The 26,416-nt window shown below is 47.3% G+C and overlaps 1 protein-coding gene across 2 annotated transcripts in view; it reads right to left on the bottom strand.

Moving 5' to 3' along the window:
* The window catches only part of UNC5A (unc-5 netrin receptor A), a 106,771-nt gene that overhangs the window by 24,224 nt on the left and 56,131 nt on the right, over nucleotides 1-26,416 (bottom strand). For both annotated transcript variants that reach the window (XM_056811647.1, XM_056811648.1), the window contains exon 2: nucleotides 6,379-6,600. In XM_056811647.1, coding sequence (XP_056667625.1) covers nucleotides 6,379-6,600 — 222 coding nt within the window. The remainder of the gene's footprint in view (nucleotides 1-6,378; nucleotides 6,601-26,416) is intronic.

Below are 26,416 nucleotides of genomic sequence, written 5' to 3'. Positions count from 1 at the left end.
GTGCTGGGACTGGGGGCAGGTGAGTGTTGCACTGGATTGTGCTCCTTGGAGGCCTGGCCATTCTGGAGCACCATTTGGAGAAGGTGTAAGTGTGTGTGTGTATGCGTGCATCTATAGGAGGGCTAGAGGCACTGGGCCCATTGAGGTCAGAGACAGCACCAGCTGGGCCTCAGGTTCAATTCTATGGCATGGCAAGACACTGTATGAGGGGCTAGAGAACTGGGTGATTGGCAGAAGTGAGCCCAGTGGTTTGGATGCCAAAGCTTCAATTCTAATCTCAGGCAGTCATCTTCTTCCCCAATAGGGCAAGGGGGACAGGACCCTTCAATGGTCCAGGGGAAAGGGCTGAGTCTGTCTGTTGATTGCTCTTTCCTTCCTTTGTTCCATTCTTTCTTTCCCTCCCTTCCTCCCTCCTTTCCTCCCTCCTCCCTCCTTCCCTCCTTCCCTCCCTCCCTCCCTCCCTCCCTCCCTCCCTTCCTTCCTTCCTTCCTTCCTTCCTTCCTTCCTTCCTTCCTTCCTTCCTTCCTTCCTTCCTTCCTTCCTTCCTTCCTTTCTCTTTCTTTCTTTTTCCTTCCTCCCTTCCCTCCTTCCTTCCCCCTCTCTCTCTCATCCTTTACTCTCTTAGAATCTAAGAATTACAATGTGAATTTGCCAGTACATCTAAATCTGTAGAGATAGACATTGGGTCTATTCCTTCTTCAGTATCTGATGATATTTTTGAGATTCTGATGTTGCTTCTAAGGCAGAAGAGTGGTAAGGGCTAGGCAATTGGGGTAAAGTGACTTGCTCAGGGTCACAAAGCTAGAAGTGTCTGAGGCCACATTTGGATCCAGGACCTCCCATCTGTAGGCCTGGTTGGTGCTCTATCCATTAAGCCACCTAGATGCTCCAGGGCCAAGTTTTCCTACCTTTACTTCCCAGTCATCCTCTAGCCACCAGAGAGCCAGGTGCAAAACAGAATGACATGGGTAGAAGTCTTTCTGACAAAACATCAGGGAAGGTTTCCTGGAGGAAGTGGCATGTGAACTGGACTTTAAAGGACAAGTAGGATTTCAAGCAGAGAATATTCCTGCCTGCCACAATCTCTTTGACCACCTATCTGTTCTGCTCGCTGGCAACTATTGTGTCCCTTTGGCCACCTCGAGGTCCCTCTGCTGCCAGTTTTTCCTTCCACCTGTCTGAACCCCTCCCCATCTATCTGCTACTCCCAACACCTGTGTGTCTGGCTCCCAAAGGCAGGGTGCCCAGGAGAGAGCAAAAACTGTTTGTTTCCAATTTCTCCTCCTCCTGACCCCAATTTCCCTCGGGTCACTGGCTTATCTGAAAGAGGGAGTGAGGCAGGGATGGGAATGTGTTTCTATTGTTAACAGAGAAATTCAATTAGGGCTGCAGTGCAGGGAGTCAGGGCTGACTCCAACCCAGTGGATAGAGACAAACTTAGCTCAGCTCTTTGGATGGGCGGCTGGAGGCCGGCCTTTCCATTTGCTAGCCTGACCTTCCAGAGTCTCCTGCCTTTCCTTCCAGCCCCACAAAAGACTAATGGCTAGGCTCCTTCTGTTCCTGGATCCTGTTTTGGCAGTTAGCATGGTATAGCTAAAACAACTCTGGATTAGGAGTTAGGAGGCCAGGCTGGAATTCTGAGTGCAAGTCCCTGGCCCAATTTCCTTCTCTGGTACTCCCTAGCTGTGTGAAAGTAAGTCATTTACCTCTCTGATGCTCCTTTATAAGATGAGGGGATTGGGTTAGGGCCTCTCAGCTCTGATATTCCACATTCTTGGTCCCATTCACCTCTGACATTCCAGTTGTCTCAGTCAATGGACCTTTCTGGGCCCCGGTTGTCCCATCACTTAAATGGGGATGATCCTACTTGCCTGGACCAGATCCCTTCTGAGGACCCTTCAGAGCTGTGGATCCTGGCTAAATTGTTTTCCCACCACACCTGAGATTTCACTGGTTCAAGGGGAGAAACTTTTCTATCCAAGCAGACCTACAATGTCCAGTCTTACACCATTTCCTGGAGGCACTGAGAGGCTTGCCTGAGTCACCCCACTAAGTATGTGTTAAGAGACCTAAAGGCCATCTCTTTGCTGGTCTTGCCAAGGTAACTCTGCTAAGGTGTTGGCTGGTAATAAAGGCACGGACACTCCCTGGGACACTCTTTTTTCTCATTTCACGATTTCTGTTTATGGCAACATCTTTTGTACCTACTGCCCCTTTTTGACTATTTTGAGAGCCTCATAAAAGATCTTCACATCTTGATTCCTTAGATTTTATTCTTCACATCACTATCAAACTAATCTTTCTAATATGCAGATCTGATTGTCATTTTTCTGCTCCAAAGTCCTTAATGACTCCCTATTACTCACTGAGCCAAAGTAAAAAACTCCTGATTGGTCTTGAGGCCCACCATCCTCTGGTATTGCCCATTTTCCTGCTTTATTTTGTATATTCCTCTTTTCTTCTTTAAACTCTGTATTTCAGCCAAACCGGCCTACTCTCTATCACCCAAATCTATTCTGTGCTCTCCTTAGCTTTCCAAGCTTTTTCTCACACTGTTCCCAATCCCTGGAATGTCTTCTTCCTCCTTACTGCTTTAATTCCTACTTGTTATTTAAAATGCAACTCAAATGCAATGCATTTCCTCCAGGAAGCCTTCCCTGATGTCTCAGATCTTCACTTGGCACTGTTTTTTATCTTTCTAACAAGATTAAGTGACATGTCCAGTGTCACACAGCTAGTGTTTGAGGCCAGATTTGAACTCAGGAAGATGAATCTTCCTAAAACTCCAGGCTCGGTACTCTGCTTTTTGCAACACCTATCTGTCTCCTGACTCCCTTAGTCTCCCTCCTTTCTGGGAGTCTGAAAAGAGGAGCACAGACTGGAACCTGCACCATCTAATGGGAAACAACCCCTCCATCTCCTGTATTATTTTTCCCATTCCACTCCTCTCCTCCCTTCCTTTCTCCTCTTTTCTCCCCCCTTACCCTCTCTTCTCTTCCCTTCTCTTGAGCTCTGACCTCAGAGTGCGCCCCCCCCCCCCAGTTGTCTTTGTTCAGTTCTAGGTCCCTCACTCAGTACAGCATGATATAAATATACACCCAGGTGAAGGAGGAAGGGTGGATGGTTTGAGGGAGCTTAGACCTCCATTGCCCTGGAACCACTGCGCAGAGCTGGGCTTAGCTGTGTGGATGGGGTCTCTACCCTTCAGTCCTGTCCTTTCTTTTCCTTTCAAAGCCTGGATTCTGGCCTTCCAAGTTCAAGCCCCATTCCAGGAATCAGAGATAATGGGGCAGTGGCAGCTGCAGCTTCAGGGGACAGGTGTGTGTATGGAAGCAGATGTAACCTTGGCTGGCTGGGTCCTTTCTGGGGATGCAGCAATTAAGATGTGTTCTCTCTCTCCTTCCCTCCCTCCCTCCCTCCCTTTCTCTCTCTCTCTCTCTCTCTCTCTCTTTCTCTCTCTCCTCTTCCCTCCCTCCCTTTCTCTCTCTCTCTCCTTCCCTCCCTCCCTCTCTCTCTTTCTCTCTCTCCCCTTCCCTCCCTCCCTTTTTCTCTCTCTCTCCCCTCCCTGTCTCTGTCTCTCTCTGTATCTTTCCATCTCACTCTCTCACTGTCTCTTTCTCTGACTCTCTCTTTTCCTTTCTCCCCCTCCCTTTCTCCCCTTCTCTCCTCTCTCTGTCTGTCTGTCTGTCTGTCTGTCTCTGTCTTTCTCTGTCTCTGTCTCTCTCTCCACACCCTTCTCTCTCACACACATGAGAGAGGGAGACAGAGAAAAAAAGACAGAGAAAGGAGAGACAAAGAAAGGGAGAGATAAACAGACAGAGAGAGACAGAGAGGGAGGGAGGGAGGCTGGCCTGATAGCATGGGCATACGTGGAGCTCAGTACAAGTAGGCCTGTGTTTGTTGACTAAGCCCCTCTGCTGACCTTAGTGACTATATTTTCACCCTCTCATAAATCTGGTTCTAATAACCAATCAGTTTGTTTAACAAACAATAAATTACACTTTCCAAGACGGGGCTTAAATGCTTAGGTCAGCAGATTTGGGTCTTTTACGGAGTCAGAGTTTCTGCTCTAATGTTTATCACATTCATCCCCCCACTTTTTTTCTGACCTGGGAAAACCACTGCACCAAACCCTGCCTCCTCTCCGGTCCTGGGGTAGGAAGATAAGGGTGTGTGAGCGCAAGCAGCTTCCTCTCACTTTCTGGCTGCTGAGAGGTGGCTGAGAGGTGTGGGGGGGCAGTGGGGGAGGCAGGGGCCATATCCTTCCCATCTCCCCAGACAAAGGGCCCCAATGGGCCCAGGCCCCTTTAGGATGTAAGTCTATGGATAGGCAGCAACTTGGAAACTGCATGGGACCACGCGTCAGGAGACTGCTGATCTTGGCCTGGGCCTGCCACTCCCTAGCTGTGACCTTCCTGGAGTGAGCCTTTCCCCTTCCTGGGCTCCAGTCTAGCCATCTGGAAGGTGGGGATAAGCCTCAGGCTGGCTGCTGAAAGGAAAGCACTGTATAAGCCTTGTGTGCTAGAGCAATAGTAATCTTATTATTGTAATTAAATACATATTTATTAAGTACAAGAAAACAAATACATATTATTATTAATAAGAGGCAAGGGTTGCTCTGGCTCTCTGGCTGAATTTCCCCTCCCCCCAAATTCTGGTTCACTTTGAGAGGACAAAACAAGATCACAGACTGGAGCTGCTGCAAGGACCCGTAGAGGTCAATGAGTCCAGCCCTCTCCCTTGGTTCTGTCTTTGTGTCCCAGGGACCCAGCACCATGCCTGGCACTGGAGTGTGTGCTCAGGAAATGCCAGAGGGAGACAGAGAGACAGAATAGAAAGAGATGGAGAGAAAAAAGAGGCCAAGAGGGAGAAGAAACAGAGATAGACAGAAGTGAGAGACAGGCAAGATGGAGGACAGAAATGAGATGAGAGACAGGGAAAGAGAGAGGGGGGAGGGGGAGGGAGACAGATGAGAGAGAGACAGACAGACAGACAGTGACAGACAGAGGCAGAGAGAACAGGAGGGGGGGAGAGGGAGAGAGAGGAAGAGATAGAGAGAGAGTGAGGGGGAGAGACAGAGAGAGGGAGAGAGGGGGGAGAGAGAGAGAAGGAAGGGAGGGAGAGGGAGGAGGGAGGGAGGGAGAGAGATGGAGTGGTTTGCCATTTCTTTTTCCAGATCATTTTACATATGAGGGAACTGAGACAAACAGGACTAGGTGACTTGATCACCTATTGTCAAAGTTAGTGTCAAAAACTGGATTTGAATTCAGCTCTTCCTGGTTCCTGGCCTGGCAGCCTTATCTGCTGTATTACTTAGCAGTCTGGCCCATAGTCAGTGTTTAATACATGCTTATTGATCGATGCATACACAGGAGTGGTAGCCAGCCTCCTCGCTTTGGCCCCAGCACTCAAATCTGCCCAATCACCCAGGCAGCTCCCCAAGCACTTGTCACAGATCACGGTGCATGGCGGTTATCTGAATGGTTGTCTTATCCCCTAAGGAGACTATGTCAGCAAACAGTGGGCACTTGGGGCTGGGGGCTGAAGTAAAGCTCAGTCGTATAGGCCTCTCAGGTCCTAGACTTCCCAAATACTGCAGCTGGATACTGTGGTGAGGACACCAGCTTGAGAGCTGGAGGGACTAGATTGAATCTTCAATCTATTACTTGCTAAAGTGGCTTGAAGCAGGGCCCTTCCTTTCTACAGGTCCTAGTTTCCTCATCTGTAAGACAAGGGGATTAAAACAGATGAGCTGAGATGGTCCAGGCCAGAGGGGTAGAAAGAAAGAAGTACGGACTACAGCTAAGGAGACCTCAATCTAATTCTTGGGTCTACCACGATTTCCTGTGTGATCTGGGACAAGGCAAGGGCCCTCTCTGGGCCTCAGTTTCCTTACCAGGGAATAAAGGGAGTCCGATTAGATGGATTCTCAAGATGGACTCTCCCTTCCAGTTGGGCCATTTGATGTTTCTGTGACGGCCTTTATACTCTCAAGAATTTCTACTCATTAGTTGTCAGGTCCTTTTCAGAAAAGGCTGTCTTTGTCCCAGAATTCCATTTTGCTCAGAACACCACTGGAGGCTAATATCCTTGCTTCCCGGCTCCCCCATTTCAGCTCACTCTTTCCCTCCCTCCATCCCTGTTCCTTCCCCTCCCTCCATCCCTGTTCCTTCCCCTACCTCCATGCCTGCTTCTTCCTCTTCCTTCTCCTCCTTCCATCTCTGCTTCTTCCCCTCCTTCCATCCTTGCTCCTTCCCTTCTCTCCATTCCTGCTTCTTCCCCTGTCTCTACCCCTGCTCCTTGCTCTCTCTCCCTCCCTCCCTGCCTACTCCCTTCTCTCCGCATCTCTGCCTCTCCCCACCCCTGACCCAGCCTCACCACTGCCCTTGTCGGTGCTGTGCTCGGTTATGTGGTCCCCTTGGTGAACCCACTCCCCGTTGCACTTGAAGTAGATCTGGGTGGCAGGGCTGGCCTTGCATGTGAGTGTCACTGGCTTGTTCTTGACAATGTAGACATCCTCGGGCTCCACCAGGAAATGGGGCAACAGGTCAGGGTTGGCTCCAGGCACTGGGTTAGCCACAGTGGCGCTCTGCTGGGCACCTGGAATGGCAAAGGGAAGGGATGAGAGACCTAGAAGAAGCAGACACAATGCTGCATCTAGGGCCACTGGAGGGGCCCCCAGACTTCCTGCCTCAAGGTCTGCCCCTCCCCCACAATCTCCACTCTGCTCAGTCATGGACATTGGATTTAGACCTATAAGAGACCAATGCGGAAACTGAGGTCTGGAAAGAAGTGATTTGCCCTGAGTTATGGAACAAGTAAGTGCCTGAGGTGGAAGGTCGGCCTAGGTCTTCTAAGTCCAAATGCAGAGTTCTCCCCATCCTGCCACAGGGCCCTTCTCCCTCAAATGCCCAGGTTTAAGAGAAAACTTTATGAGGAGTCACCACAATTACCTGAAAGTCACAATGAGAAAACAGAATCAAGAGTAGGATGGTCAAGCTCACAAAGGTTGTTCTCTTGCTTAGCCCTTGATTACTGCTCTGTGGCAGGGGACCAGACATGGAGCTCCCTGACGCCTCCCTTTCTCCTTTTAACATCTACAAGTCTTCACTGGCCCTTCCCATACAAAAAGGTAAGGGGGAAGTTAGAGACATTAGGTTGCAAAGGATGGGGCAGCTAAGTGGCTTGGTGGATAGAGAGCTTGACCTGAAGACCAGGGGTCCTGGGTTCAAATCTTGATTCTAACAATTATTAGCTGTGTGACCCTGGGCAAGTCACTTAACCTCAATTGCCTGGCCCTTACTGATCTTCTGCCTTGGAACTGATATTAAGTATTGATTCTAAGAGAGAAGTTAAAGTTTGAGAAAAGATTACAAGAGCCCACCAAGATCCTTTGGTCTAATCTCAACATCTCTGATAAATGATCACCCAGCACTGCTTGAGTACTCCCAGTGAAGGGGACTGGTGGCCCCTAACCCATTAACTACCATGAAAACCCATTTTGCTTTCAAATAGCTCTGATTTTGAGATAATTCCTATTTCTATTAGGAGTTTTTACTTCTACTGAGTTGAAATCTGGCTTCTCTATCCTCCTCCTCCCAAACATACAAGCTACCGGTCCTCGTTCTGTCCTCAGAGGCCAGGCAGAACACATTTAATCCCTCTTCCCCTTAAGGCATTTATCATGTCCTCCCCAAGTCTACTCTTGTCCAGGCAATAGATTTCTCATTCCTTTCAGACCCCTGAAGTCCTGGTCCAATCCCCACACCGTCCTGGCTGCCCTTCTCTCCGTGTGCTCGTTTGTCAATGTCCCCTCTAGAACATGTGGCCCACGACTAGATGGACGCTGTTGTTCCCTGGTATAAACCTGGTCAGAGGAGAGGATCAGGGAGAGAAGGGGGACAATGGACAAACACCTTTTCACTGCCTTCTTAGTGCCAGGTAAGGGGAAGTCTGAAGGGCAGGGCCCTGATCCCCAGGGCTCCAGGCTGGCCTTTCTGCTTTCCCTAAAAACCTGAGCTGGAAGTCACTCCAAATACTGGATAGTATGTGCTGTAACTGGGAGCACTGTGGTGTCCTGGGAAGAGCAGTGAATCTGGACTCAGAAGCAGTTGTTCAGTTGTATCTGGCTTTTTGTGGTCTCATTTAAAGTTTTCTTAGCAGAGACTCTAGAGTGGTTTGCCACTTCCTTCTTTAGCTCTTTTGACAGCGGAGGAAACTGAGGCAAACAGGGTTGAGTGACTCATCCAGGTTCACATAGCTAATACATACCTGAGGCCAGAACTGAATGAACTCAGGTCTTTCTGACACCAAGGCTGGCCCTTATTCACCTCGACATCTAGGTATCGCTTAGAGCCAGAGGATTTGGATTCAAATTTTGATTCAGCCAAATACTGCCTATGTGAGTTGGGGTGTCTCTACATGCCTCAGTTTTATCAGTTGTAAAAAGAAGGTGAAGAGAAAGGAAGGAAGGAAGAAAATGAATAAAGAAAGGAAAGAAGGAAGAAAGAATGAAATAAAGAAAGGAAGAAAGGAAATAAAGGAAGGAAAGAAGAGAAGAAAGAAAAGAAAGGATGGAAAGAAAGAAATGGCTTCTGAAATCCCTTCTGGATCAAAATCTATGATCCTAAGAGCTCTCGCAGCTTCAGTATCCTTATTTGTCAAATTCACTATCTCTTAGGGCTGCTATAAGGAAAATGACTTTACCAGTGTGTGACAGAATTGGGAATAACCTTATTTTTAGAAAGCACAAAGGAAGAGTGAGTGAGTGGGTGTGTTACTTGTTGGGGTTTAGATCCAAGGTCAGGGGGTACCTGAAACCAAGAAGAGAACTGGGTTTAGGCTGGAAGGGAGGGCCAGGGCCATCCCAGGACTCCTTTATTATTTATTTATTTATTCAGTCACTCATTTATTTATCCCCCCCCCCATGGTTACATGATTCTTGTTGTCTCCCTCCCCTCTTTCCTCCCCCCTCCCAGAGTTGACAAACAATTTCACTGGCTTATACATATATTATTATGCAATACCTATTTCCATATCGTTCATTTTTGTAATAGAGCAATCTTTTAAAACCAAAATCTCAAGTCATATACCTATATATACAAATGATAAATCATTTGTTTTCTTCTATGTTTCTACTCCCACAGTTCTTTCTCTAGATGTAGAGAGCATTCTTTCTCATAAGTCCCTCAGAGTTGTCTGGGATCATTGCACTGGTTTTTGTAGCAAAGTCAGTTACATTTGATCATCCCATAATGTTTCAGTTACTATGTACAATGCTCTTCTGGTTCTTGCTCATTTCACTCTGAATCAGTTTATGGAGGTCTTCCCAGTTTTTATAGAAATCAAGCAGTTCATCATTCCTTATAGCACAATAGTATTCCATCACTATCATATACCACAATTTGTTCAGTCACTTCCCAATCGAGGGACAACCCCTTGTTTTCAAATTTTTTTTTTTGCCACCACAAAAAGCACAGCTATAAATGTTTTTGTACAAACAGAACCTTTCCCATTTTAAAAAAATCTCTTTGGGATACAAACCCAAGAGTGGTATTGCTGGATCAAAGGACACCAGCACCCCTTTTATAACATTTCTAAGGCTTCCAAAGTACTTTCCTCACAGATGTACAAGTATTGTTAGCTCTGAGACTCAGAAAATTTCTGTAGGATCACATGGTAAGACAGTTTCAGAGCTGGGGATGATGACTCCAATGCCAGTCTTTTCCCCTCACAGAACGGAATGGCTGGAAGGGGACTTAAAGAGTTTCTCACATAAACTGTCTCTCCTTTTTACAGATTTCCTGAGAGGCAGACACCCAGTTTTCTTTTAAATGCTGCCCAAGTTCAGGAGGCTCACTCTTCCACAAGGTCACGCCTGGCTGACTCAGATGGAGGCAAACACTTGTGACACCAGCACATTCTCTCTCCACTTATACTCTCCCCTTCTTTCCTTACTGGTCGATTTCCCCTTTTCTCTGAGTCTTACAAAACCATTAAATTTGAAGGAGAAAGAGGAGGAAATGGCGTCTCTCCCAGAATACTCGATGGACAACAATCCCAGAAGCCTTCACTTATGACCTTTGAAGGAGTCCCTCACAGGATGTTGAGAGTTGGACATGGCAAGGAAGGATTATAATGATAACTGGGTGGGACGGACCTCAGAAAGCATTTTGCCCAACCTGTAGTTGACCAACCTTTCTGGTGACCCTCTAGATCAGAGGTCACCAGCTTTTTACTTGAACTTCTCTGATGAGAGAGATAGCATCTCTGGGCACTTCAAATACTAAAAGAGAGCTCCCACATTCCCCGAGTCCTCTTCTTCAGCCCAAACAATGTCTCCCTCATCTCTTCTTCCTTTTCTCTTGTCTCTCTCTTCTCTGGGTCTCTCTCCCCTTCATTTGCCCTCCCTTTGGCAGTTGGGATCATTCATGCAAATTTCTGAGCATACAGGCAGCCAGAGACTGGGAAAAGGCAGCAACTATGCCCCTCATCTGGGCTTGAAATGAGGACAAATATAAAGAGGGAATTTTAACCCTGACTCAACCCTGTCCTCTAATCCTGATCCAGCCATTAGATCTATCCTCCCACTTTATTCTTCCTAATTTGAGTTCTGAAAGTACCCTCCAAATTCAGCCCAAATTTACCATTCCACCAGCCTTCTCCCCCATCCTCCCAGTTAAAACCCAACCTTTAATCCTCTTCTGCCCTTTGACCTGCCCAATCCATCCTCAACTCTTCAACCCTGGCCTGACTTGAAATCTGCATTGAATTTCTATTCTGTTCCAACACCAACTGTGCCCTGTCCACATCCAGTCTACTATTATGGATTTAAAAAGATCAAGTTCCTGAGGAGTTGGGGGTGGGAGTGGGGAGGAGAAAGAGAGAAAGCAGAAGGGCTTGTGGAGGTGGGGGGAAGCTAGGTGGCTCAGTGGATTGAGAGCTGGGAGGTCCTGGGTTCAAATGTGACACTTCCTACCTGCATGTCACTTAATCTCCATTGCCTAGCTCTTACCCTTATTCTGCCTTGGAACCAATACACAGTATTGATTCTAAGATGAAAGGTAAGGGTTTAAAAAAAAAAAAAGAAGCCCTGGGAGGCTAGAATTCTAGTCCTGGCTCTATCTCTAATCCACTGCCTGCCTTTGGGTACACCCCACCGCCTCTCTCCACCTCAGTTTTCTTGTCTGTAAAATGAGTGGGTGGGGTTTCATGATTTCTATACATCCCTCCAGCCCCGAAGCCTGTGATTCTAAGGCAGAGAAGAAGCAGAGAGACTTGGGAAATGTCCTGATGGTCTAGAAGCAGAGAACAAAGCTTTCACTTAAGTGGATCTGGGTCTATCCACTGGTCTCCCTCTCACCTCCCGTGACTCTTCCAAGATCAGGGAATGAGAGTGGAGGAAAATGCTTAATTTTTGTTTCTTCTTCCCTCTATCCTCCCAGAACAGGAGGCCTCTGCCTCTCTCAGTGGATGCTGGTTCCTTTTCCCTGACTCCCGAGTCTCCCTCCCAGGGACTCCTTCCCTGCAGCTTCAATGCTGTGCATACCCCCAAGATGCTCAAGAATCTACCTCCAGGGCCCAGCCCTACTAGCCCCTTCTTTCCTTTCTGGCCTCTTTCCCCCTTTCTCTGGGTCTCACAAAACCACTAGATTTGTGGAGGAGGAGGGTTCAGTTCCTGGTGCCCAAACCTCCTACTTCCATTTCCTTGCCCCGGCCAGGCTTCTGCTACCCAGCTTAGTAGAGATCCAGTGAGGGAGGGGAGAGGCTTTGAGGGGCTCACAGCAGACTCACTCACAGGATGAGCTTTTGGCCCAGCTGGTGGCGGTCCCTGGCCACTAGGGCTGCATCTCCCAGGCACCAGGGGGAAGGGGAGTAGGCACAAGGGCTTCTGAAGCTTTCCTCCCCGGCGTCCCTGTCGGCCCATCCATTACCGCACCGAGCATTGCTAGCGTCAGGCGCCCGCTGAACCCGCCACAATCCCTCATGTCTGCATTTAACTGCTAATGAAAAATAAATGTTCCGTGACCAATGAGGGGCACAGCTCACTTCTCTGGGGGCTGTATCACGCCAAGCCACGCCACGCTCTCACCCGCCGCCTCCTGCTGCTGCTCTAGCTGGGAGACTCAGGGGACGTCTGGACTTTCCCTCCTGGGCAGTCCATGCTGCCAAGGGCACCCAGAGAAGTCCCAAGGCTCCTGCCCCTGCCGATGGGCACAAGTGCCTTTTCTGGGGTATCTGGTTTAATCTGTAAAATGGGGACAAAGGCCCTATTTCCTTTCCCTCCCAGGTGTGGTTTGAGGATCACAATCTGAAAAATCTTTTTCATACACAGATCTAGTCAAGTCACCAGTCAACTCAGAAATCTATAGTGGCTTCTTCCAATCTATTGAGTAAAATTCAAATTCTTCTATTTGGCATTCAAGGCCCTTCACAGTCTGATGCCCCCTACCTTTCCAGCTCTATTTCACATTACTCCCATGCATTCTGTACTCCAATTAAAATGGACAGTTCTTTGAGCTCTGCACATGCACTGGGATTTCTTGCCTTTTCTCCTTCTGTCCCCCTCTACCTGGCGTGTCCTTCATCCTTCCCTCTGCCTGTTGAATTCACAACCATCTGTTAAAACCCAACTGGAAGGCGACTTCTTCTGGGAAACCTTCTCCCCTCCGAGCTCCTTGGCGTACATGCCTAGCAGTGGGGTCTCTGGATCAAAGGGTACAGGCATTTTAGTCATTTAAGATGATTCCAGACTGTTTCCCAGACTGGCCAGCCCAATTCAAAGCTCGCCAACGGGGCGCTTGTGTTTGCTCGACGCTGACAACTCCAGTTTTCTGTCACATTGGCTAGTTTTCTGGGTATGAAGTAAAGCTCCTGAGCTGCTTGAATTTGAATTTCTCTTTTTTTTAAATTAAATTTTTATTGATGTCTTTTTTTTACATCACTAAAATTTCTAATATGTAACAGAATCTCTTTTATTATTAGGGATTTGTACAAAAAAGCATTTATTGAGCACGCGCCATGTGCCAGATATTATGCTAAGTGCTGGGGGATACACATATGAGCAATTAAGACAATCCAGGCTCTCAAGGAAACTAATGGAGGAGGACAGAACATGGAGGTGGGGAGAAAAGGCAGAAAGTGGGGGGCAGGATGGGTAAGGACATGTTTAGAATTGTCTGGGAAGGGACTGCTAGGTGGATTAATGGTTTGAGAGGCAGGCCTAGAGATGGGAGGTTCTGGGTTCAAATCTGGATTCAGATACTTCCTAGCTATATGACCCTAGGCAAGTCACTTAACCCCGATTGCCTAGCCCTTGCTGCTCTTTCTTCTGTCTAAGAATCAATAGTAAGTTAGAAGGTAAGGGTTTAAAAAAAAAGATTGTCTGGGAAATCACATAGGGGTCCCTCTATCAAGAGCCAGGGTTCCAGGAATGGAGTTCAGATTCTGGAGAGAGAATGGTCAGCTTGGTTTGTAAATGCTTGGGAAGCAATGGGGAGGCCTGGCTTCAGGCTAGACAAAAGCTTGCCAATTGGAGCCAGAGTCCCAGGAGGAGAGTCCAAGAGGGATGAGGATGATGATCAGGGTACAGGCAGTGAGGTTTGTAAATGGGAAATGACCAGGAGGCCCCAGGGTTTGGGCCAGATAAGACAGAAGCTCAGTGGACAGAGCACCGGGCTTGGAATCAGGAAGACCCATCTTCATGAGTTCAAATTCAGACTCAGACACTTCCTAATTGTGTGACTCTGGACAAGTGACTTCACCCTGTTTGCCTCAGTTTCCTCCTCTGTCAAATGAGCTGGAGAATGAAATGGCAAATCTCTTCAGTATCTCTGCCAAGGCCATGGCTGAAATGACTCAACAACATCATCATTTATCAGAGCCCAGATTTGGAGCTGCCTTTCCTCAAATTTCAAACATTATCTTATGCCCTTCCTTCCTTCCTTCCTTCCTTCCTTCCTTCCTTCCTTCCTTCCTTCCCCTCCCTCCTTCCTTCCTTCCTTCCCCTCCCTCCTTCCTTCCTTCCTTCCCCTCCCTCCTTCCTTCCTTCCTTCCCCTCCCTCCTTCCTTCCTTCCTTCCTTCCTTCCTTCCTTCCTTCCTTCCTTCCTTCCTTCCTTCCTTCCTTCCTTCCTTCCCCTCCCTCCTTCCTTCCTTCCCCTCCCTCCCTCCCTCCCTCCTTCCTTCCTTCCTTCCCCTCATTCCTTCCTTCCCCTCCCTCCTTCCTTCCTTCCTTCCTTCCTTTCCCTCCCTCCCTCCCTCTCTCCTTCCTTCCTTCCTTCCTTCCTTCCTTCCTTCCTTCCTTCCTTCCTTCCTTCCTTCCTTCCTTCCTTCCTTCCTTCCTTCCTTCCTTCCTTCCTTCCTTCCTTCCTTCCTTCCCTTTCTCTCTCTTTCTCCTTCCTTCCTTTCAAAAAGACAATACAAAAACAACTTTTTTCTCCCTAGAATCAATACTAAGTTAGTTCTAAGATAGAAGAGTGGTAAGGGCTAGGCAACTGGGGTTAAGTGACATGCCCAGGGTCACACAGCTAGTATGTGTCTGAGGTCAAATTTGAACCCAGGACCTCCTGACTCTCTAACCACCAAGCAACCCAGCTCTCCATCCATATGCCTTTCTAGATGCACTTATCAGGTAAAACTGACTTTGTTTCTTCTCTTCCTACTTGAAGGAAGATTCCAAGAGGGATACAACTATTTCTTATCTAACCCCTAATACAGAGCACAATGCTCTCTGCATGAAGCATTCTATATAAATTAATAAGCTTTTTTAAAAGCACCAACTCTGTGCAAAGCACTGCATTAGGTCCTGAAAGCACAAAGACAAAACTAAAGTGGTTCCTGCTCTTGAGCAACATCATTTGGGAGATAGCCTGGCTGCTTGTTTTGTCCTTCCTATCCGAAGAGGCCCCAAAGGGCCATCAACTCTGCATCCCGCTGCAGTCTAGCACAGGTTGTACATAAATGTATCTAAATCTGAGGTCATGATAGAACGTGAAGCACAGGTGAGAAAAAACAAGAGAATTCAAGGAAGGAAAGATCACTAATGCCAGGGCTGTGGGAAATCAGGGAAGGCTTCCTGTAGGAGTCAGAACTGTATAGGTGGGTGCTTAATCCATGTCTGCTAAATTAAGAAAATGTCGTGAATGTGCTGCTGACCTGTGAGGGAGTAGTGATGGTATTCTTACCAAATCTAGGTAGAGACTGGCGCCAGACACCTGCCAATGTGGAGTTCACACCCTAAGTGTCTGGGATATCTCTCTAATCAGGTCTAAAATGCAATTTGCCTCAATAAATAGAAAGCCACTTTTGGAGGGAAGAGACAGGAAGAACATAGACTGAGCTGTCAACATTGAGTCTAAAGCATACAACAGGATGGAAGACATGTGAACACAGAAATGATACGGGGAGAAAGGAAGAAGAAATCTAAGGAAGCTGTGTGACCCTGGGCAAGTCACTTACCCCATTGCCTTGTCCTTCTGTTGGCTCTGATACATAACATTGATTTTAAGAGGGAAGGGAAGGGTTTAAAAATACAGAAATATGAGGAGGAAGAGAATGCTTTGCTCTGGGATGGGAAGAGGCAGGAGAAGGGAGGCAAGAGTTAGGGGTACCTTCATAGATGAGGGGGTGAATGGGTTAGGCTTTGAAGAGAAAGACTTCTACATTTGGAAAAGTCTTTCTCTCTTGGAAGAGGGGGTCCAGAGACTTCTTTAGACTAACCTTTGGCCCAGGCCAATCTCCTTATTTTAAAGAGGAAGACAAACCAATTGCCTAAAGTCACTGTTGTTATTTAGCCATGTTTGACTCTTTTTGAATGCTTTTAGGGTTTTCTTGACAAACATACTAGAGGGGTTTGCCATTTCCTTTTCCAGATCATTTGACAGATGAAGAAATTGAGGCAAGAAGAGTTTAAGTGACTTGCCCAGGGTCACCCAGCTAGGAAGTGTTTCCTGACCCCAGGTTGGGCATTCTATCCACTGCACCACCTAGGGCCATAAAAGCAGCAAAAGCAGGATTCAAAACCAAGTGATAGGATTATATGGGATTATCCAGCATTACAGATTTGGAGTTGGGAGTGATTTTAGAAGGTACTGAATGCAACTCCTTTTTAAAGATGAGAAAATGGAGGATGAGGGGATTACATGACTGGGCCAAAGTCTCATGGGCAGTAAATGGCAAAGCCCAGATGTGAGTCTCCTCACTCTTTGCACCCCAAACATAAGATTAGTGCTCGGAGAGAGGTCAGGGCTAGACATCTCTCTCTCTCTCTCTCTCTCTCTCTCTCTCTCTCTCTCTCTCCCTCTCTCCCTCTCCCCCCCTCTCTCTCTGCCGATCTCTCTCTCCCTCTCTCCCTCTCTCTCTCTCTCCCTCTCTCCCTCTCCCCCCCCTCTCTCTCTGCCGATCTCTCCCTCCCTTCCTCCCTCTCTCTCTCTCCCTCTCTCCCTCCCTCCCTCTCTCTCTCTCCCTCCCTCCCTCTCTCTCTCTCTCCCTCCCTCTCTCTCTCTCTCTCTCTCTCTCTCTCTCTCTCTCTCTCTCTCTCTCTCTCTCTCTCCCTCTCCCCCCCCTCTCTCCACACACACACATACACACACATGTTCTTTGCAGAAAAGTAGATTTTGAAGCTGTGCATGGAGAATGGAGATCTCTGTGAATAAGATACAATGCAGAGTGGGAAGCTGGGGCTAAGTGGCTAGAGCCAGACAGGATGGCAATCAAAACATTTTTTAAAGAAAAAAAATCCCAACCCAACATAATTACAGGACACTGAATTGGAGTCAAGAAGATCTGGGTTCCAATGTAGCTTTAGATACTTATTAGCTACATGACTCTGGACAAGTCACTTAACACCTCCATGGCAGTAAAACGAAGGAGTTGGGCACAGTGATCCTGAGATCCCTTCTCCTCAGAGTTTATGATCATGCACATTTCTAGCAAACCAAGCAGGAATCGTGTTCATGACTGCATGGATGAGGGACAGAGAGAGGGAGGGGAAGGTGAAAAGAAGCATCCCTAGACAGCAGTGTAAGGGTTAACAACATAACTGGAGCACCTTGGAAGGAGAGGGTGCCTAGGGTCCCTGCTGCAGCCAAAGCTTCCTTCTGATTGTGGGGGTGTCCCTGAGGGGCCCTCCACAGGGTAGGACAGGGGAGGCCCTGGCTGGCTTTGGGCCCACTTTATCCTCGGTCCCTCCTTCCCTGGTGCCCTCCAGCCTGCAGCCCATTTGCTTAGGCTCCTAGACTCGTGTCCACCCCCTTCCCCAGCTGCTGTGTTTCCATGGTTACTCGCCTGTGACAGTGTCACAGGACCAGCCACATCTCCAAGAGCAAGGGAAAGTCATTCTCTCTCCCGGAGTGTGACTGTCTCTGCGCTCCCCCTGACAAGACTCGGGATCATGGCAGCGTGTGCACACACAGGCTCACACCCGTGCTTTCCACCTCACTGCCGCGCACATACAGTGACACCCCACGCCCGAGGGACGCACCCACACAGTACCAGGGAGCACCCACAGCTCACCTACAGGCACCGGGACACCCCAGCACTACATGCAGAGACACATACACAAGTACACTGGAAATAACTGATTCAAAAGGCAGCTGCACCCTTGGGGCCAGGGATGCAGACCCCAAGATCTTGAGGGTCCCAGGTGTAGACACGTCCACGCCCGGGGCTGTGAGGGCCCAGAGGCACTGTTCCTTGGCTCACAGCCCCTCTGCGCCAGGCCCTCCTCAGCAGGGAAAGGCCCTGGCTCCCAGGGCAAGGGATAAGGGGAGATGCAGCCCACAGGGGACGGTGAGGGAGAGAGGGTCCCAGCCACCCAGGGCCGGCCTCTCTTCAGGCCGGAGAAACAGTTAATAAAGCAAAGCCCTAAATAAGCATTTGATTAGCAAACGATAAAATAGCTATTGTGTCCCTGGATTAAGCTGTAATTGTTGCTGATAATTGGCTGGTTAGAATTTAATAAGCTGCAATTAAGTGGAATGGAATCCGGAGTAATTATGGCTCCTCACAACCCACAGTGAGCTCAGAAGAAGGGCCTCCTTCGTGCTCCGGTGTCTTGCTTTGCACAACGTCCCATCTTCCTGCTCTTCACACTGGCCGGAGAGCCCGGTGTGCAGCTCCCCAGGGCTGCTGGGGGCCTGGAGCGAGAGGGGCCCGACAACCCCTGGATGAGTGCCAGGCCCAGGGACGCAGGACGTGAAGCCCCTCACCGGGACGGAGGAGCCAGACAACGGCTGACTCCACGCGGCTTCCTCAGGAGCACCTAGGCAGCCGGCGAGACAAAGGGGGGAGAGGCAGGGAGGACGGGCTCTGCGGCGGCCCAGCACTAGCTGTCACCTGAGGGGGGAATCACTGACCCACGAGGAGTAAGAGCAGGGGCTGAGACTCCAGGAGCCTAGCACACACGCTTACACACCTAGAAGCAGGGCCCTGCCCGCGCATGCACACGCACACTCGGGGGCCAATTGCAGGGCAGCCTGAGGAGGGGACTCCGGGAGGCCTTCACGTCCCCTGCCAGGAGCGGGCCCGCCCCATCTGCACACCCCCATCCTTTGTACCCTGGTCACGTCCCAGCCCACCGGCCTCAGGTGCTGCAGCAGCCTCTGACTGGGGATAATAAACGGCCTCCAGGATGCTCCGTTTATAGTCCCATCAGCATTTTTACAACATAGCCAGCAATTAATTTAATTAAAAGCCCTGTCCTGGACATAGAGACATTTCATATCCCACTGGCTCAACAACAAGCCCCGCCACAGCTGCTGCGGGCCCATCTCGGCAGAGCCGGGAACCTTGGGAGCGGTCCCTGAGAGGCCCGGGGAGTAAGAGCCACAAAGGCCGGCCCTGCCACCTCCCTGAGCTCTCCCAAAGAAGAGCTCACAGAAGCACAGGGATTAGAGCGCAGAAGACAGAACTCGGTGGTGCGGAGTCTTAAAGCGCGTTCTTATTCAGTCACAGCACCCCTGTGTGCGTATGTGAGGGAAGGGGGCACGCTAAGGGCCACGCGTCCCCCTTTTACAGAAGAGAAAACTGAGTTGTGATCGAATTGACAAGAGAATTCTAGAGGGAATGAATCACTTGTCAGATATGAGCTGGAGATGTTCCTGGGTAATAAAACTTCCTAATGACTAGAGCGATTCCAAAGCAGACCTAATGATGAGAGCTGTCCAAAAGCTGTTGGAGCAGAGGCTGGATGACCGCTTGTCAGGGACACTGTAGAAAGTGTGGGGCCATAGGCCCAGGGGTCCCTCCCAATGCCCAATGCCTCCGATTTTATGGAGGAAGAAACTGAGGCCTGGGGAGGGGGAGAAGCTCATACAATGGTGGTCCCAGCAGCAAGTCAGTGCCCGGCCCAAGATGACAGATTAACACCGTCCATGCTGTGTGTGTGTGTGTGTGTGTGTGTGTGTGTGTGTGTGTGTGTGTGTGTGAGCAAATGCCACTCCTCCCTCTGGGGAAGACAAGCCCTGTAATGCTCAGGCTCAGAAAAACAGAGACACACACACGCACGCACCACCACCTTCACATCACAGCGGGCTCCTGCCATGCCCACATCCATCGATCATCCCCCCCCCACAATCGGCCCACAGCCGCGGGCACTCAAAGGGCTAGAAAGCGTCCCACACAGACGTGCAGAGACATAGGAAGGCACACGCATCTGGAGAAACACATGTGGGCACGCCGTCACACTCAGATACTTTGTCACACAGGCACTAAGAAGACACATGCTCACAGATCTCATCCATTCAACAAACGTCACAGAGGCCTGGGATACAAAGACAATAAAGAAACAGGGCCTGTCCTCAAGGAGATGCTATTCTATTACGCTACATAGTACTTCTATTATGCTCTATTATCTTTCTTACAGTGTGTTACGACAAAAGCACACACACAGAGTGAATGCAGAGCATCAGGAGGGAGGGAAGGGGAACCTCCAGGGATCAGAAAGGCCCCCCCAGGTGGTATTTGAACTGATCCCAGAAGGGAACCACAAAGACACAAATGGTCAGTCAGGCACACTCACCCACAGACATTCCTAGCCGGGTCGATACACAGTTACAGCCATTGACAAATGGACAAGCACTTACTTGTGACTACTATGTGTCAGGGACTGGGCTAGGTACTGGGGATACAAAGACAACCATGAAACTAGTCCTGCCCTCAAGAAGCTCATTTTCTACCCACTCAACTGTGTGCATGTGCAGAAGGGCTCTTCCTTATCTTTTAAAGGCTTGGGTTGAGGGTTCAAGAGCAGGACACTCTTAGAAGGGGCAGTCAATGGGTAGGGTGCCAGGTCCAAGTTCAAATCTGGCGCAGATACCTCCTAGCTGGGTGACCCTGGGGAAGTCACTTAACCCTGATTGCTTGGCCCTCACTGCTCTTCTGCCTTGGAATTGATACTGAGTATTGATTCTAAGACAAAAGGTCAGGGTTTAAAAAAAAGCACAGGGTGCTCTCTATCACAATTCTCCTCCTTTTCCTCCAGGAGAAAATGCCTTCCTAGCCAAACCTCTCTGGAGCTGAGGAAGCACTTGGAACCTGGGCTGCCATGGCTTAGTGCAAGGAGCCCTCCTTACGTTTGTACCTTTTTGCCGGGGGACTCATGTGGTCTTGAGGCCCCACCTGGGAAGCTGGAGGGTGAAGCCTTCTGACTATTGTAAGGTCCAGCCCAGGATGGCCCAAAGAGAAGCTGGGATCAGCAGGGAAGCAAAGCTGGGCTGGGAGCATGAAGCCCTGGGTTTTGTCACTACCTATGGGACAAGGGGCAAGTCACACCTCACTGGCAGAACTATTTCCTTGTTTGTCAAGAAAGAGGCAGCTTTAACCACTGGGTCCATCCTGGAGTCAAGAAGACCTGAGTTCAAATCTGACTTCAGACACTCATTAGTTGTATGACCCTGGGCAAGTCACTTAACTCTGTTTGCTTCAGTTCCTCATCTAGAAAATAAACTCGAGATGGCAAACCACTCCAGAATCTTTGTTAAGAAAACCCCATATGGAGTCATGAAGAGTCAGATAAGACTAAAACAACTGAACAAAGAAAGATGAATAAGGAAAAGGGAGGGTCAAAGAAAGTATGACTTGGAGCAAAACATGGGGTTTTGGTAGCCTCTTCTGTAAAATAGGGAGGGGAATTGTGCAAGATGATCTTGTAAGGCTTTCCCATTTTAAAATCAATTAAATCTAACTTGATAAAAAATAACTAAGCACTTACTATTCAAGGTGATGGGGATACAAAAAATTCCGGCCTTCAAGGAGCTTTACATTGTTTTTCTTTTCTTTAAACCCTTACCCTTCTGTCTTAGAACCAAAACTAAGTATCTGTTCAATTGGGGTTAAGTGGTTTGCCCACCGTCACAGAGCTAGGACATGTCTGAGGTCAAATTTGAACCCCAGACCTCCCATCTCTAGGTCTGGAAAACAGTAAGGCAGGAACTAGGTACAGATCAATATCCTACACCCATAACAAAATGGGTATATGCTTTATTTTATTTTTTCTTTTAAGCCCTTACCTTCTGTCTTGGAATCAATACTATGTATTGGTTCCAAGGCAGAAGAGTGGTAAGGACTAGGCAATGGGGGTCAAGTGACTTGCCCAGGGTCACACAGCTAGGAAGTGTCTGAGGCCAGATTGAAACTTCCTGTCTCCAGGCCTGGTTCTCAAACCACTGAGCCACCCAGCTGTCCCCTGGGTATGTGATTTAGACATAAGTGTGATACCATAAGTACATTAGTTTACCTGTCAGATCTATGGAGAAGGGAAGAATTTATGACCAAACAAGATGAGAAGGGAAACAACACACTGGGAAAATTTTTTATAATAAATTTCTCATATAAAGGGAGCATTTCTCAAATATATAGAGAACTAAGTCAAATTTATAAGAATGCAAACCATTCCCTAATTGATAAGTGTTCAAAGAATATGAATAAGCAGTTTTCAGATGAAGAAATCAAAGCTACCAATAATCATATTAAAAAATGTTTTAAATTCCTCTTTTTTTTAAGCCCTTACCTTCTGGCTTGGAATCAATACTGTGTATTGGTTCCAAGGCAGAAGAGTGGTAAGGGCTAGGCAATGGGAGTTAAGTGACTTGCCCAGGGTCACACAGATGGGAAGTGTCTGAGGTCATATCATGAGCCTAGGACATCCCATCTCTAGGCCTGGCTCTCAATCCACTGAGCTACTCAGCTGCCCCCTCTAAATCCCTCTTGAGGAGAGAAATGCAAATTAAAACAATGCTGAGGTTTCACACCTATCAGATTGACCAATATGAAAGTAAAGTGATAAATGTTGGGAGGAATCTGGCAAAACTGGGACACTAATGCATTGTTGGTGGAGTTGTGAACAAATCTAAACATTCTGGAGAACAATTTGGAACTATGCCCAAAGAGCTGAAAACAACGTATATTTTGATCTAGAAATACCACTACTAGGTCTGAATACCAAAGAGATTAAAAAAAGGATCCATACACACAAAAATATGTATTTCAGTCCTTTTGGTGTGGTAAAGAATTGGATATTGAGGGGATGCTCATCAATTGGGGAATAGCTAAACAAATTGTGGTATATGATGGTGTTGGAATACTATTGTTTTATTAGAAACAAACAGGATGATTTCAGAAAGAGCTGGAAAGACCTTCATGAACAGATGCACAGTGAAATAAGCAGAACCAGGAGAACATTGTACACAGAAACAACAATATTATAGGATTTTCAATTGTGAAAGACTTAGCTATTTTTAGTAATACAATGTTCTAAGACAATTCTGAAGGACTTAGGACAAAGAATGCTTTCCACCTTCAGAGAAAGAACTGTTAGCATTGGAATGTAGATCAGAGCACATGATTTTTCACTTTAGCGTATTTGGGTTTTTACTTTGGGATTTTGGTTTTATGTTAGTATTCTCTTATTATAATGATCAATATGGAAATATGTTTTGCATGATAATACATACATATATATATATATATATATATATATATATATATATATATATATATATATATATATATATATATATATATATATATATATATATATATATATATATATAACCCAGATCAAATTGCTTACTATCTCCAGGGAGGAGGGGAGGGAGGGAGACAATTTGGATCTTAAAAACTTCTGTGGAAAATTGTTATCACCTGTAACTGGTAAAATAAAATATCTTTACCAAAAAAAAGCGATCAAGATACCTAATTTAAGTGTCTGAGGCAGGATTCAAACTTAAGACTTCCTGGCTTCAAGCCCAATACATTGTCCACTAAGCCCCTAGCTGACCCACATGAATATAGCAAGTTCTACTTTCAACCACTTTTTCTGGTAGTAGGTTGGGGAAAGGGGGAGTCTGAGATGCTTTGCAGGACATCCAGGATGAGATTCTCAGCAGGTAATTGATAGTGTATTTGGTGTTCAGGATGGAGATTGGGGCTGGATATGTAGGTGGGTGAGGTGGGAGGAAAGAGCCTGCCAGGAGAACTGGGTTCCTATCTCAGTCCTGTGACTTTAGGTCACATTACACTCCCTGGGGAGGTGAATTCTCATCTGTATAATTAGAAGACTGTGTTGGCTAAATCCTTAGACTGCCATCCTCCTCCCTTTGAAGTGTTCATGGGGCATCAAGATGGCTCAATGGATAGAACACCAGGGCTGGAGTCAGAGGACCTGGGTTTACATCTGGCCTCAGACACTTCCTAGCTGTATGACCCTAGGAAAGTCACTTAACCCCAATTGTGAAGTCCTGGCTCTTTTGTCTTAGAGTTGTTATTAAGACAGAAAGTACGGGTTTAAAAAATAAAAAGACCCAGCTCAGATGCTACCTCCTTTAGTAACCACCCCTAATACTGGGATACTGCCCAGGGGCAACACTGATGGTGCAGGATGTGCATGAGGGAGAACTATTCCCTCAATCTGTTCCCTGGGTCATTCTGGAGGAACAGAACATTTCCCCTTATATCTGGGAAAGTGGAGGAGTGGGGTGGATGAGTGTCTGGGTCACAGGAACAGACAATGGACACTTCCCTCTCAGCAGCTAGCCATATACAGGGCTTACTGCTATGAACTCTGAATTTGAAGACTTGGGTTCAAATTATGGACCAGACATTTACTAGCATGGGTATTTGGGCAAGCCACTCTAAGCCTCGGTTTTCTTATCTTTAAAATAGTCATAAAAATTATAAAAGCCTTTTAAAATCTATCTATCTTTGGTATCGCTACATCCTCCCTGGTTTTCTATCTCATCCATTCAAGTGAAACTGCCCTTCCCAAAGTTATCAATGATCACTTGTCAAACCTAATGACTTCCTCTCAATCTTCATGCTCCTTGATCTCTCTGCAGCATGTCACATGGCATTAACCCTCTTCTACTGGGTAAGTTTTCCCCTCTGGATTTTGGGACACCGATCTTTCTGGGTTGTTGGACTGCCTGACCAGTCATTCCTTGGTTTTCTAGTTTCATCCTTTGTCACAGTGTCCTTTGTGAGTATCCTCTCAGGGTCTGGAAGATCTGAGCTCAAATCCTACCCTGACACTTCCTAGTTTTATGTTGCAGGACAAATCCCTTGACCTCTCTCTACCTCAGCAAAAATGGGGACACTTACAGAACCTATCTCACAGGTTGTTGTACAGGTTTCTTTGTAAATCTTGAAGCAACCATATTTCTTGATTTCACAATGGGGAGCAGAGGTGTTAGGGAATTTGGGATTCAAAAAATTTTTAATGTCAAAGAGAAATACATTTAAAATTTTGAAAGCACAATATAAATGCTAGCTATTATGATCTATGCAGATGATTATTGTATGCATATCACACACACACACACACACACACACACACACACTCTTCCTTAGTCTTCTTTTTGAGATCTCCTTTGAGTCTCCTTTAATCAAGCACCTCCAACTACCTACCATTCACTTTGAACTGGATGTTCCTGAGGCATCTCAAACTCAACACATTCAAACCAGAACTCATTACTGTGCCCCACCCCAACCAACCAGACTTTCCTATTATTGTTGAAGATACTATCAAACTCCCAATTTCCCAAGTGTCTTCAATTCCTCACTCTTCATTTCACTTATCCAGTCAGTTGTCAAATCTTGTCATTTCTACCTTCATAACATCTCTCCCGTCTGATCTCTCCTCTCCACCCACACAACCACCACCCTAATTCAAGCCCTCACCCCCTCTTTCCTAGTTCATCTTAGTGTATTAAAAAAACCCATATCTTCTTTCTTGGTATTGATTCTAAGGCAGATGAGCAGTCAGGGTGGGACAATTTGGGGGTTAAGTGACTTGCCCAGAGTCACACAGCTAGGAAGTAACAGAGGCTAGATTTGAACCTAGTCCCCCTGACTCCAGGCCTGATTCTCTCTTTCTCTCTCCAATGTGCTACCCAGATGCTCCTCTTTCCTAGTTTACTGCAATAGACTTCCAATTGGTTTTTCTGCTTCAAGACTGTCCACACTGATCGATTCCCTGCATAGCTTTCAAAATGACTTTCTTAAAGCATAGGTCTGATCATGTCATATCCTTCCCCACCCCAGCTCTCCCCTCTGCTCAGCAAACTCCAATATAAAGTGGAATCTCCTCTGTTTGGCATTTAAGGCTCTTCACAACCTGGTCCCTTTCGGTTTTTCTAGTCTTCTCCTGGTTTGCTCCCTGTACAGCTTATTGATGATACAAGCCTTTTTGCTCTTCTTCCCACATAACTACATCTCTCATCTCCGTGCTTTTGTACTGGTTGCCCCCCACCCCTGCCTGGAATACTCTCCTTCCTTATTGCTGCCTCTGGATATCCCTGGTTTCTTCCAAGCCTCAGCTCAAATAGAACTCAGAAGGTCTTCCCAGCCCTCTGTCCCTTGGACCTTCCACTTCAAGCTGACCTTTTTTCTACTCTGCATCTTGTACTTAATTTTTTAACTTAATCCCAAGGCAGAAGAGTGGCCAGGGCTAGGCAATCAGGGTTGGTGACTCAACCAGGGTCACACAGCTAGGAAGGATAGCTGTTTCTGTACATGTCATTTCCCCATTCATTTATAAGCTCCTTGAAGACAAGACCCATTTGAGGTTTTTTGTCTTCTTTTGTTCCCTTAGCTGTCACAAAGTGGATGCTTAATAAATGCTGGTCAGAGGAAAGTGCTCTATAAATCCCGAAGCACTTGGCACTATTACTATTCTTGGACTCCTGACAACCCAATGGAAAAAGCAGGCAGAAACCATGATTTTTGTAGATGAGGTTCTTGAGGACTAAGAGGTAAAGTGGGTCCTGCTCAAGCACACAGAATAGTGGAATGAAATGGGTGCTGGCACCAGGGTCAGAAGAGCTCATTTTGAGCCCCAGTTGTGATGCTTTCAGGTTGTGTGACCGTGGTGAAGTCACTTACCCTGACACTTCATTTCCTAAGACTCAGTTTCCTCATTTT

This window comes from Monodelphis domestica, chromosome 1 (assembly GCF_027887165.1).
Source record: "Monodelphis domestica isolate mMonDom1 chromosome 1, mMonDom1.pri, whole genome shotgun sequence".
Lineage (NCBI taxonomy): Eukaryota > Metazoa > Chordata > Mammalia > Didelphimorphia > Didelphidae > Monodelphis > Monodelphis domestica.
Note: the sequence above shows the minus strand (reverse complement) of the source record. Positions and strands in the feature narration are given on the sequence as shown.